At 40.9% G+C, this 13,809-nt stretch overlaps 2 protein-coding genes across 7 annotated transcripts in view; both read left to right on the top strand.

The window, feature by feature from the left end:
* sec24a (SEC24 homolog A, COPII coat complex component) overlaps window positions 1-4,924 on the top strand; it is a 28,892-nt gene extending 23,968 nt beyond the window's left edge. For all 6 annotated transcript variants that reach the window (XM_046409941.1, XM_046409938.1, XM_046409940.1 and 3 more), the window contains 6 exons: window positions 600-775; window positions 963-1,100; window positions 1,410-1,514; window positions 2,054-2,146; window positions 2,367-2,470; window positions 3,334-4,924. In XM_046409941.1, coding sequence (XP_046265897.1) covers window positions 600-775; window positions 963-1,100; window positions 1,410-1,514; window positions 2,054-2,146; window positions 2,367-2,470; window positions 3,334-3,448 — 731 coding nt within the window. In that variant the 3' untranslated portion in view covers window positions 3,449-4,924. The remainder of the gene's footprint in view (window positions 1-599; window positions 776-962; window positions 1,101-1,409; window positions 1,515-2,053; window positions 2,147-2,366; window positions 2,471-3,333) is intronic.
* Window positions 4,925-7,476: 2,552 nt separating this feature from the next.
* camlg (calcium modulating ligand) lies at window positions 7,477-13,405 on the top strand. The gene is made up of 4 exons (XM_046411257.1): window positions 7,477-7,776; window positions 8,502-8,965; window positions 9,098-9,163; window positions 9,714-13,405. The coding sequence occupies exons 1-4, from the start codon at window positions 7,626-7,628 to the stop codon at window positions 9,903-9,905; spliced, it is 873 nt and encodes a 290-aa protein (XP_046267213.1). The 5' UTR covers window positions 7,477-7,625; the 3' UTR covers window positions 9,906-13,405.
* The last annotated feature ends 404 nt before the right edge of the window (window positions 13,406-13,809 follow it).

Consider the following 13,809-nt stretch of genomic DNA (forward strand, 5'->3'; position numbering starts at 1 on the left):
ACAGATGGACTTGAGTGGCGACAGCTGTGGTTACCTAGCAACCGTCGCACACTGAGCAGTCAGATCCCCGCTCATCTCTCATCATACAGAACTGACACTGGCATTTTGCTCTCTTCAAAATATGGCACAGACTGGCTCTACTTCAACAGCTAACCCACAGCTGCCCCTTAATGTACACAATGCTAAATCTTGAAGCTGAGTTGCTTTTTACAGTTATTTACAACATACCTCTGAAAAACACAATTTCAATCAGATTTTGTCAAACTCCACAGTCAAGAATAAACTTTTAAAAGTTAATTTTGGAAATCAGTGTACTGATACAACAGCAAACTTTTTGGTACATGAATGGTGTAAAAGTCATATATTGCAGTATTCTCTAATACCTGCCTCAGCATATCCAATTTGAATTACAGAACTTATAAAGTATTGTTGTGCACTAAATGTTCAGCTAAAGTCATGATTGTTGCATGTGGTAGCGTGTCAAATCATTCTGATGCTATACGTTTTTGCTGTCTGCCACTGTGCACCACCAAAGTCAGAAATCTTAAACTCCTGCACATCGTGCCTCCTGACAACTGCAAACATGTCCCTGTCTCCAGCTGTGGACCGCTCGGTGACAGCCAGCCTGAGTGACGCCAGGGATGCGCTGACCAACGCTGCCATCGACTCTCTGACTTCGTACCGGCAGTCTGTGTTGACCATCCAGCAGCCCGGCCTGCTGTCCCCAGCCTGCCTCAGACTCTTTCCCCTCTTCATCCTTGCCCTGCTCAAACAGGTTAACTCCTTAACTTGGTTCATTCACTCGCTTAATGACACAGAACATTAAATTTAATCTGGTCAGTATTTTCGCTTCAGAAACTGTTTGTTTTTTTTTTTTTCTCCAAGGGTCTCATTACACCACATTACAGAGCTGTTACTGATTCAGTTTTGTGTGTTTGTGTGTGTGTGCGTGCATCCTGCAGAAATCCTTCAGGACAGGCACCAGCACCAGGCTGGATGACCGGGTGTTTTCCATGTGCCAGCTGAAGTACCAGCCGCTGGCCTACACCATGCTGATGATCCACCCTGATCTGTACCGTGTCGACGATCTCACCGATGAGGTGAGGAGGATGAAATTTCAGTTGCCCACATATCTCAGCTAGTGGGGAGAGATTTCTGCAAGCATTGAGTCTGAAAGTTTCAGAGGGCTAAAGGGCCATTGTTTACTTTATGGTTTTTAGTGGGTTTTTTAATGATAAAGATTATAACAAACAGATTTAAGTCTGTTTATAGTCTTTAATAGCTAAAACTCTGAATACTTCTTTTTAGGTGGGGGCTGAACCAGAACACTCATCCCAATATTAAGAGTTATTTCAGGGGATCTACTTGCCACTGACTAACCTTTTTCTTTCTGTTTCCTGCATCCTCAGGGAGCTTTGAACATCAACGAGCGGACCATCCCTCAGCCCAGACTGCTGCAGCTGTCGGTGGAGAAGCTCAGCAGAGAGGGAGCTTTCCTCATGGACGCTGGAACAGTACGGCACTTTTAACACTCATGATAAGCCAGCAGAAATAGAAAGACGATTTCTGGAGCGTGGCTGAGAAATGTCTGCCTGATCTTCCTTAATTGCTTCTGTCAACCAAAAAATCTGCTTCAGATGTCACTTCTCTCTTTGGCAGCGGTTATAGTATGTGAATAGAGAGGTAATAATAATGCAATAGGAGAGATTTCCTGTTCAGAGTGAGCGTTTTCTTTGCAGAAACCAGTCTCTGTGTGACAGTTAAACACTGGTGCAGAGTGGTAGCTCTGTGGAGAAGCCATGCTGATACTGATGCACCATGACATTTACAAAGACATTAAACTTCCTGCAGCACATAGGATAAGACTAAGCATTTTACATAATCAAGTAACAGTTTTCCAGTGTGACATTATTTGTATAAGCTTCAGTTTGTATCTCTAACATTTCAAGCACCCAATCACGAAGGTGGTGTGCCAGTGTTCCAATGATGATTCTCAGTACTTGCAGTTTATTTCTGATTATAATTAGTGCGTTCCTCATGTTTTTCCCAAAAGGTGATGTATTTGTGGATTGGACGGAACTGCAACCCCAACTTCCTCACACAAGTCCTGGGAGTTCCCAGCTATGCTACTGTGCCTGAGAACCTGGTAGGAAACCTCATGTTGCAGCAGTCACACTCATAAAAACAGCATTTCAATTCCTTCACTTTGCATCAAAAGAGGGTCTGTGCACCGGGTGTTTTCAACAAAATTTGAGGACAGTATAACCGTGACATCTGTTAACTCGCATACAGCACAACCACCGTTTCACTCTTTGCATCCCCCTCCCTAATGATGAAAACACGACTGTCGCTCTCTCCTCTCACAGTATCTGCTACCAGAGCTGGACACTGCCGAGTCACAGAGAACCAGAGCTTTCATTGGCTGGCTGAGGGATCAGAGGCCGTTCTTCCCCGCCCTGCACGTCATCAGGTGGGCATCAGAAAACATCCTGCTTAGAGTAAAGAATCAAGTAGTGTGTAGTGTGTGGTGAAATTAAAATCAGTCAACAGCTGCTGGTAGATTTTTATTTTGGCAGGTAATTTGCTATCATTTTAAGGTCTGTTTATTTTCCACTGAGTGTTAATAATAGGGATGGGAATTGCGAAGATTTTATAGATAAAAATGCCATTATTTATAATTCTTATCTGTCTGATCCTTTATAAATTCCTCATCAGTTTTCTGTGTTGACAAAAAAGTGAGACTAACAGATGTTCAGCATCAATGCAACTGTTAACTTGTCTCTGAGTCTGAACATAGTGTTGGGAAAAAAAAAGGCAAGTATGTGACTCAGATGTGCAAAAGCTCCACTGTTGAGCGGCTGTTTAACTTGAAACTGGTTCCAACTGGAACCAGTTGTTCATTCTCTTCATTATTTGTACAGCATTCATTTTCAGAAATATGCTAAGCCTGCATGGTGCTCATATTAATATTATAAAGGATATTTACTCCCTTTAACACACATGTTGCCCAGTTAGGAAGCAATGTGATCAAATAAGCCCATATCGTGGAGAAAGATGTTTCAGTTTGCACTGTAGCAACACTGTCACCTTTCTATGTGAAATATAGCCACATTTTAGAGTTTATTCATGAGGCTTTGTTGAACTGGAACAGAATTTCTGAGGTCATTTGTAAGAAAAATCAATAATGTAGATTTTACAAGGGAAAATCAGAAGTATACACACCAGAGAACAAAATGTATGAATTTCCTGTGTCAGTACTTGGAAATGAAAGAGCAACTACATTTGACTACTCTTGGCTTTTCCCCCCACTCTTTATCATTTTGACTGTCTCAGGGACGAGAGCCAGCGGAAAGCCAGCTTTATGCAGAACATGATCGAGGACCGAACGGAGTCGGCCCTGTCGTACTACGAGTTCCTGCTTCACCTTCAACAGCAAATCTCCAAATAAACTTCAGTGGGACTGTGGAGACGAGGGAGGACTGAAGTGAGGACTTGCATTGGTTTGTGTGTGTGTGTGTGCGTGTGTGTGTGTGAAAGCAGTGGGAAGCAGACTGAAGGAATCTCCAGCTGTGGTGCACCATCTGAGGGAAAAGCTCCTGAGCTCAACTGATATGAAGCATCACTCAAATCAAGTTGCGTGATGGACAATGCGAGTACGGAGAGCGACAGAGAAACAATTCAGATGCTTATTTGGCACTTTTTTCTTTACCCAGCTGAACCAACGCGTTTGGGGGAAAAAGGCAAGAAATCCATGATGATGATGATGATGATGATGATGATGATGGCGGTGATGATTACGTATGTCAGTGATTGAATGAATCAGTGTTTATTCTCATAGAACAGTTCTATCTTACTGAAGTATCATTCAGATACAGTCCATGCAGATGGATGTGTGAAATGTTTTCTGTTCAAAAAGCACAGTTGTCCTCACTAAAACAAGTCAAACTTATGTATGTATGTATGCTAAAGACTAGGTTTATCATGTTTAATATGTTTGCGCTCAAAGACTGTTATTGGGTGTTACCTTGGGTGTTTGTATGCAGAACAACTGAGCTCTAACAACACTCTTAATATCGTACCCCGAAGGACAGAACATGTGCTTTTTATTTCTCAGTCATTATAATTGTGTGTCGAACAAATCCATTGACTCTGGCGTTAAAAGACGGAAACGTTAAAGGTGTTTGATGGCGGGTCGACCCTCGTCGTCGCCGCTGCCTTGAATGTGTGGACTCAGCAGTGGAAAGTTGTTTCCTTTGGTCTGATCTGTCCTTCAGAATCTCTCTGTCATTTTTTTTCTGTCTCTGGACATTCAGAACACCTCTGACAACATCGCTGTTCTGTTTGTTTATTTCTTTTTTTTTTTTTTCTTCCTGATAATCTAATAATTTATGAGACTCCCAATCTGATTAAATTCTATAATTGCCTTGTATGGGAACTCACTTTTTATTATTAAACCTCTGTTCAAATACAGACTCTATCTATGAAATATTTTAATATAATAGGATATGGGAAATTCTTTAACACAGACATAACAAAGCCATTGTGATCTTTTAATCATACTTATTGATACTTGTATATTGAAAAGACTGCATTATATAAAGAAGAAATGCTGATGATTTTAGTATAAACATTAAGCTGAAATGACGCTAAGAGAATAAAATGTTTGGGACTTTTTAAATGTAGTTTTGTGTTTTGCTGGGTGAACAATGTTTATTCAGAGCAAGTGAAGACTACAAAACAGAACATGGACCAAGAATAGTCAGTTTTTCTCTCAACTGAGTGTGAATTTTTTTCATTTGATCTGATTTCATACACTTTGTAATCTATGTATTATATAAGCAAAAAAATGTATTTAGGAACAGACAATTATGTTTTGGTCTTCATGCACAAATTTGTCTTTCATAAAAAAGAAAACTGCTGAAAATAAAAATAGAGTGTGTTTGTACAGAGTAATTGCAGAGGTGTGGGCTCGAGTCACGTGGCATGGACATGGTATCATGCTCATGTATCAAGTGGACTCGACTTGGACTTCAGCCCAGTGAAATGTTACTTATGACCGGACTTGTGACTTGGGATGACTTGATGTCCTGTGTAAGATTAAAAAGGATGAAAGGTGATTGAGAAAGCTTTTAGGGAATCACCCCATTTACTTTCCTCACAAAATGCTTTGAATGAGTGCAGTGATACACGAACACTTTGCATCAGCTGGATCGAAAGGTGCGTGTGGAAGCAGACAACAGATGATAGATACCTCAGGTTAGCACAGATGTGCAACAAAAGCTATGAAACATGCAGCCATGAAAAATAAATGCATTTCAAAAGCATTCATTATATGAGTAAATATAGGAGCACATAAGAACTTGCTTTGGATTTCAGATATGAAGTTCAGGACTTGGACTTGACTTGCGATCTGAGTCCGATTCCAAAACATGTTGGGACGATGAGTAAAAACACAATGCAGTCATTTGCAAATGTTCTTTTATTTCACATCGTCTTTTTCAGCAGAGGTTTACCAAGTGTTCCTCAGCCCGCGTTGTCCTTTACACCATCATGTGTTTCACAAAGTGGTCAGCCTCCACCCAACCCCTGCTTGTGTGCGACTGAGCCTTCAGAGGATGCTCCTTTTGTACCTACTCAAGATAGGATCACCTGTCAGCAACCCACCCGTTTACCTGTGTAACGTTTCTAACAGGTGTGTTTTGTGAGAAGCACAACATGATTTCCTAGTCTATTGTTGTTCCTGTCCCCACTTGTTTGAAATATTTCACTAGTATCAAATTCACAGAAATGTACAAAAATCTACAAAGTTGATGAGCTTAACATTAAATATTGCCTTGGTACTGTTTACAGTTCAGCTTATGCCAAAAAGGATTTGTGAGTTACCACATTCTTTTTATTTGTTTTACACAGCCTCCCAGTTGGGACTGTAATTTGAATGCAAAACAGAAAAATTAAAATTTTGAGGTACATTGTACTTAACTCACACTTATTTTTAAATAAAGTTACATAAAGAGCCATATTTTCTGGGAAGGAAATGTTCAGCAATAAAAATAATAACTGAACCACATGATGTTATCTTTTAAAACTGATAGGAGCCACTGGTCTCTTAATATTGTTGCTCTTTAGAACACTTAAAGGCAGGGTGTACTCTTGATTTCTTCTTAAATCCATGGCAGGATGAAATGAGGTTTTATCCTTTTAAGAAAATCTCTTCTTTATCTTCTCAAACTGAAGGAAATGTCAACTTTTATTTCATTTGACCTTCAAAAAAACTGCATGAGTAACCAGCGACCAGCAGTATATGGTGCAGCTGTTTTGTTTCTCATCTTACACAGTGTCTCTCATTTGCTTTCTTTAAATCTGAAACTATACCACAAAACAAAGCTGGCTGCTCTCATGAATCCGTTCCCATCCCCTGTACCTGATACCATCATAGAGCAATAACATCAACTATTTACCAACCTTATCAGTGTGCTGTTTGATTTTAAAGTTCTTTGCCCTTTCAACTTTAATTTGATGTCTTTGGTCTTGGTTAGTTAGTTTGTTTGTTTGTTTTTTTCTGTAGTTAAGGTAATGTGGGTTTCAGGACCCTCAAGTGGTTGGGATCTTCTATCTTTGCTTTTTCTATACTACTGTATAGTGTGATCTCTGAAGACAGTATCTAGATGAAGGCTCTAATAAAGGAAAATCACCCTCATCAGTTGAAGCGATCACAAGTAAAGGTTGGGAATCACTGCCTTAACGTACAGGGCTGAAAATAACTGACAAGCTCTGGGTTCTCTCCAGGGGTCTGTGGATGCATAAAACTCTGTACTTTCAAGCCTAATACTTGACATATGCAAGACAAAAATACAAATTCAGATATATGTATGCATTCACACTCTTCCTCAGATTTAATAAGCTGTGCATACACATTGTTCTGTTTCATAAATCTAAATTATTATGGAATTGGGTGTGCATGCACAAGCCTGATTTGTCTTCAGCCCCCCACCTCCCTGTAAATTGAGGTTGACGTGACCTCTGTCTGCTCCTCAGGTCTGTCAGTAAAAGAAATAGCAGAGAAGACAGTCAGTTTTACTAAACAGTTTGTTATGCACATTGATGCAACTGGTTGATCAACTGAAAATTAGTCTGAATCAAATATCGTGATAAAATAATCTTTGAAGTCATTTTTAGAGCAAAACTCGCTTCAGTCCTTTATTATAGTATAATTTATTTATTTGGAGCTTTTGGTCAACATTTCCTGCTGTGTTTCGTCAGTTACTTAACAAGTAATAAAAAAATAGAGCAATCAAAAATTAAAATTAGTTGCAGCTCTAATAATGACTGATTGCTCTTCTTTTATCAATATAATGTATGTATATGTAGCATAATTTTGGTGCTGGCCCCAGGTGCCCCCCACCCACAAAAAAAATCATTCAGCCCGCCCCTGCTAATTGAAAACTCAGTCCAACCACGTCGTCCTGGTGACATCATCATTGTGCGCCCTCTTTAGACTATGCTCGGTCATGTTTAGCGTTTAATTCAGCTACCCGAGGCTTTTGTGTTGTTGCCAGTAAGCTGTCGAGTCGCTAATTTTTATGTGTTGTAAATTTACGTTGTAGTTAACGTTAATTTATTTCAACATGGAGTCCGGAGAGGCCAACGAGGAGAAGGGAGGCTCTCTGACGGCGGCGCAGAGGAGAGCAGAGATGAGGAGAAGGAAACTGCTCATGAATTCAGAGGACAGGATGAACAGAATCGTGGGCTACGCTAAAAGCGAATCTGAAATCAACGGTATGCTTTTATAACCCGTCCAGTTTACGCTACAGTGGGCTTTGACGGCTGTTCTATGTTTAAACACGTTTCCACGTTAAGCCAGTTTTATTATTATTCCCCTGAATATTGCAGATTTGCCTCAAATGGATTTACATTTTTTGCAGATTACGACTATATAGACTATATAGATATTACGACTCTATAGAAAAACTCCTCCAGAATCCTCTGAGCGATGTTCCATAAAGGAAGTATAGGACAGGTTAATATGGTCATATTCCAGCATGAGAAATCTGAGTGATAAAATTGTAGATAGATTGAAAGATATATGAAGAATATGGATCTGGGAAGAAGGAGAGCAGCTTCCAGGACCAGACGAAGAGCTGGGTGACTTCACTGTAATCCCAGCACAGCTCCGACCAGTATTAACCTGAGCAGAGGTGTGATCAGCCCCGTCAGACTAAATGAAAGCACATGTGCAGGTGTTTTTTTTTTTGACATACAGCTGCAGATGAAGGCCGTGTGCTTGCAACAGATTTCTTTCAAGTTGGATTTAAGATGTAAACTGGTCTCTCTTGGTTTGTTAAAACATACCACAGCTGTTGTCAAATGTAGGATTGCAGCCATTGAGGTGCTGAATGTTTTTTCAGTGAATCGTTTGGTGTATAAATTGCGTGAAAGTAATGGAAAAACAGACAGTAGTTCAAGAGCCTAAGATGACGTCTGATGTTGTTTTCCTGGTGCAGCTGCAGCATCCCGGCGTCCTGCAGAACCCCACTTCCACCTTGACCTCGACAGGACAGAGCCATGGTCGTCGTCCTCGTCTTCCCCAAAACCTTCTCCCTTCTTACCAGAGGTTTCGGGGCACGGCAGCCGCTCACACAGCGCCACCCCCGAGAGGAGGGCCTCGCCCCTGCTTGGCTTCAATGAGCCTCACGGAGGCTCTTTGGAGGACGACATCGGAGGGCTCCGTCAGAGACCAAGGGGGGAGCGGATATCAGACGACCTCAGCGGCTCCCCGCGTCGAGGCATCCAGACTTACCTGTCCCGTTTTGACGATGCCATGAAACTGCGGGGACAGCTGGCCAATGAGAAGCCGACTCAAGACGGAGGGTCTGACTCAGAGGAGTTTGATCCCTTCAGAATCTTCAGGCTTATCGGCAGCGTCCTCCTCGCTGTGTTTGTTCGGCTTTTTGTTTGCAAGTATCTGGTGAGCCTGCCCACTGTTGACACTGCGTTGCTGGGACAACGGCGAGATTGGCTCGTTGCTCTTTTAACATGTTAACTGATGATGGTGATGATGTTGTTGCAGGATTGTAACTCTCATATGTTTTCATTCCAGTCAATATTTGCTCCATTTCTGACCCTTGAACTGGCCTACATGGGGCTGTCCAAATACTTTCCAAAGGTGAGTTTGCAGTTGATATTTTATGATCCCTCTCCCGTTGTTATGGACTCAAATTTAACATGTATCCAGGCATCATGCCAACCTGACTCTGTCTATTGTTCAAAATGCACCACGTAGCCACCAGTGACTTTTTGTTGTCACTGTGAGGCATCTAGCAGAGACTCAAGAAAATCACTGGTCCTGCCAAGAAACGGTTCCAGTAACTCCCTCAAGAACCAGAACTTATTTTTTCCTGTGACTCATTAAACAATGAGATGCAACATGTGAGCTAGTGAGCTTTAGACCTGCTTGAATGTGTATTTTTGACTTGGGACAGAGCCAGACAACTGGTTTCCCTTTGTTCCCTATCTGCATGCTAAGCTAAGCTAAGCCTTCTCAAATGTGAAAAGCTACTACTTTTTCTCTTCTTTTGTTTTTTATCTTATCTGTCACAATTTTCTCACATTTTATAGACTAAGCAATCAGTTTGTTAACTGCAAAAGAAGAGAATTGAACTGCATAAATCAGTGATGAGAAAAAAAGCGTCATGGTTACACTCCTGTCCCTCCAGGTGGAGAAAAAGGCCCAGACCACTGTGCTGACTGCTGCCCTGTTGCTGTCCGGCATCCCAGCTGAGGTCATAAACCGCTCCATGGACACCTACAGGAGGATGGGGGACGTCTTCGCTGACCTCTGCATTTACTTCTTCACCTTCATCCTCTCGCACGAGATCCTGCAGCTCATTGGCTCAGAGACTCCCTGATGGAGCAGGAAGATCTTCATAAACCCCATCCTCCCTTCTTGATGTCCCCACCCTTGTGTCGCCCTTAGAAACAAGGCACGGTCATTTGCATTGCCTGAGATGGGTTTGGAGGAAGGAAACGAATTCTCGCCATCTTATGGTAAAAGTTGTGTGTCAGCTGGAGGAGTCCACTAAGGCTAAACTACACGTGGCCAGAGAGTCCAGTGTTTTGTAACACATCTCCGATTCATTTTTGCTCCAAACCGAAGCTGAGAAACTGAAAGACGGTACATGTTTGTCTGTTTGTGGGAAGACATTGGCTGTTGTCGTGCTGGGTGATGTTTATTTGTCAGAACTAGTACAGGAAATTGTAAATGTCATATGCAAGAGTGGACGAGAGTGCAGTTCATCAGCAGTCTGGCAGCCGTGTAACTTATGAAATGGGAAGCACTGGAGTACTTCAAGGGCTGGCTGATCTTTCAGAAACTGATGTCAGTGATTTACAAATTCTGTTTATTGATACATTACACACAAAATGACCAAACTGATGTTTAAACTGTCCTTTAGTATTATGTATTACATCGGGGAAAAAAATCCATCAAACAAACTCTTAACGGGAAACTTTTTCTGAGTGGGGTTGTGTGAGGTATTTATCCATCATCAGTGTGTTAACTATTGCAGATGGCAGGCAGTATGTCCTCAGCTTGGAGACACAGTGTAGTATATGATGTCCTGCTGTGCATGAGAGCAGCCGTACAATGTGTTTTAGCCACCTAAAGAAATCTGTATCAGGCTAAGTGTACACTATGTTGAGAACATTTTCACCACCTTGCCTTTCTGTCATACAGCTCTTTTCAGTGAGGAATTTAAATTGTTTCTGTCAAAGGATTCTAGTCGCTTTGAAAACAGTATAGATGGATATAAAGGTTTCAGCGCCCCGTCTTGATGTCTGATGACGCAGTAAGGTGGTGAAAATATACTAAATACTCTCAAACTGTCAGCATGCTGTCTACACGAGAGTACCTCTTACAACCCCACTTCAAACAACCTGAACTGTTCCGTTAAGAGGTGACCTCACCCAGCAGTGATGTCACGACACACTGGCACATCCTGGAGTACACTTCTGCATCACTGCAGCCTTGTGAGAAGCTAAACCAGTAGAGGGCAGCTGCCTTGAAGGAGCCGGAAAAAAAATCTAATTGTTTGCGTGGAATTGTTAATTTGTAGGAAGATAATGTAGGTCTTTCTAAACAGCAACTGCTGTGGCTATAAGCAGCAGTTACAGTATGGCCATAAATGTGAAAATGTAGAGCGATAGCGCTTGAAAAGTTATTAAGTCAGAGAACTGACTCGATAATGTCTGGTAGACATTACATTAGACTAACCACCATAAGCTGCTGATCTTAACAGACCAGGCAAAAGCTGCAAGCCCCCCTGGGTTTACTGACTCGTGCAACACTGAGGTTTACAGTTTAAGAAGTCTGCTTTCCATTTGTAAGGAAAACTGTTATTTCTTAAAAGTCATATAGATGCGCTTTAAAAGACATCAGTGTCTTCAAAGAAAAACACCATATGTTGATATTGTCATGACACGGTTTGCTGAGACCTGATGGAAAATAACACTAAATTATCACCCTAAGTCATTCTGAATCCTAATAATCTCCAAAGAGCTGTGCATGGTGTCAATATCTCAGCAATGTGGACTCCTCAACAGGTGTCTGAGTGCTTCAAAACCAAATCTGCTGGTAAAGTCATGAGAAATATTACTACTACTACTATTAACTACTGCTATGAATATCTTTCTGTCGTGTTATGCTGCAGTGTATCGGGCAGGGTTGGGGTCAGTACAGTTTCCCTTCATGTCACTTAAAACTGAAATCTAAACTCTGATAGGCTGCTGAGTAGCAGCAGAACCTACTCAGTTCATAAGTTGTATAAAATAAATAAAAAACACTTCTTGAATTGATTGATTTAGGACTGTATTAAGTAGGTTCAGTGGGGTTCTTGATCTGTTTTGTTTGAGAGCCGATGACTGAATTAAGCTGAAAGCTTAAAGACATCATGGCCTCTGCTGATTCGTTGCTCATCTACACCTCAAGCAATTGACTAATCTTGTTTTTCTCGCATAGTAACCATAATGGAGGTCCAACAAAACATTTCCTTTGCACAAAAGTGTAATTACATGGAGGCTTAGGACTTTGGAAAACATGAGCTCTGAGATTAGTTTCATAAAGACTCAAATCTTCCTGTGATTAATCTCAGAGATCTGTTTCACATGTACTACTGCCCTCTTCTATGCCAAACATACATTAGCTACCCATCAAGAAGCCGCAGTCTGACACAAACATCAAACATGGCTGCACAGCCACCCTGTTTAGCTGTCTGACAGGAACGACAAAACACAGGGACAGCGGAGCAGCCAGCCTTCATTTTCTGATGATCGGCTGTGTGATCCATTTATAGGCATCAGAAATTTGCTGGTTACTAAATATAAAATAAAGCTGAGTGCATGAGCTTTGTTCACAGTCTTAACATCTTGAGAGAGGTATCACGGCAGGCTGCACATGGCAGAAGTACCCTGGTTACAGGAAATAAAGGAGTGTGAATTGATTGAAGATTGAAAATTTTCTCCAGCCTTCAGTTGGATGGAGATGTAAAAAATAATTTGAGCTTTTAGGAACATTAGAAAAACTTTTTGTAGGTTTGTGGTCTTGTGGGATCAAGAGATGCTGAATCCTTCATCCATCAGGTGAAAACTCATTTTACTGATGGAGCAACAGTAGTCGACCCCTGATGACTTTGAACTTTGTGGATGAGAACGTGTTTGTGTCGTGACAGATTAGTAGTCAGTTTCACATTAAGTTATATTTTCCGTTACAATCTGTCATCCAGTGTTGAGAGGCGTCCGTCTGTGTTATGAACACGTTTTCTTCCTTCATTGAAGTTGTGACGTCAGAAGAAGCATTTAATCCTTGAATGTGGGGCGTATTATTTTGCACGGCTCTGGGCTTAAACACGCAGTAAACTTCCTTCAGTAGGTGTACGTAATGACGGGGTGCAATTGACGGGGACGTTGTGGGTCTTACTGGGAAGCACTGCTAGTAAATGTGAAGCAGTGGGAGTTTGTGTGCTTATTTGTGTTGAGTAACCCTGGTGATGTGTCCTGCTCTGCTTAGTTCAAGCCTTATTCATACATACTCCACATATATAGATATACTCTCTACTGCTGTGCTTATGTCCTTTCTCCATACTTTTAATTTCGCCCAAATTAATTTATTGGTGTGAATATATTTTTTCATGTAAATGAGTTTGTGTGATTTATCCTATTTGTCTGACCTACTTGATTGTTTTTGATAATGTTTACAGATTAACTGTTTTTAATGGCTCTTACGGTATCTTACATTTGAACTTTGTTGACTAATTTAGTGCTGACATGATGTAAACAGTTTCTGCTTAAAAATGTACACAGGAATGAACAACTGAAAAATTCATACCAAATAAATACTACTTGTGTGACTTGTGCTTTGGCTATGAATTTTGTTTTATTTATGGGGTTATGTAACCGGGACAGAGCACATTCACACACTTTGCTGAAAAGCTATTGAAAACCTGTGACTGATGTAATACAGGACAGTGAAATCTTTGAGTCTAACACGCAGCGTGTGGTTTACAGGTGTTTCATACATTTCAGTTGTCGTTGTAAAAGGCATTTTGATTAGGGGTGCCCACATTTTACCGCATCACAATCTGTTGATATTGGAAAAAATATTCTTTCATATTTATTTATCATCATGTTAGTGATTTTGACAGTATTGCTCAACCTTATTTAGAGGAAGATGGGAGTGTTAAGACTTCACCGTATTTAGTTTCTTTTCTTTAATTGTCTATTTTCTAACTTCAGCAAAAAGTAAGATTCTGACAAAAG

Source organism: Scatophagus argus, chromosome 14 (genome assembly GCF_020382885.2).
Source record: "Scatophagus argus isolate fScaArg1 chromosome 14, fScaArg1.pri, whole genome shotgun sequence".
In the NCBI taxonomy this organism is placed as follows: domain Eukaryota; kingdom Metazoa; phylum Chordata; class Actinopteri; family Scatophagidae; genus Scatophagus; species Scatophagus argus.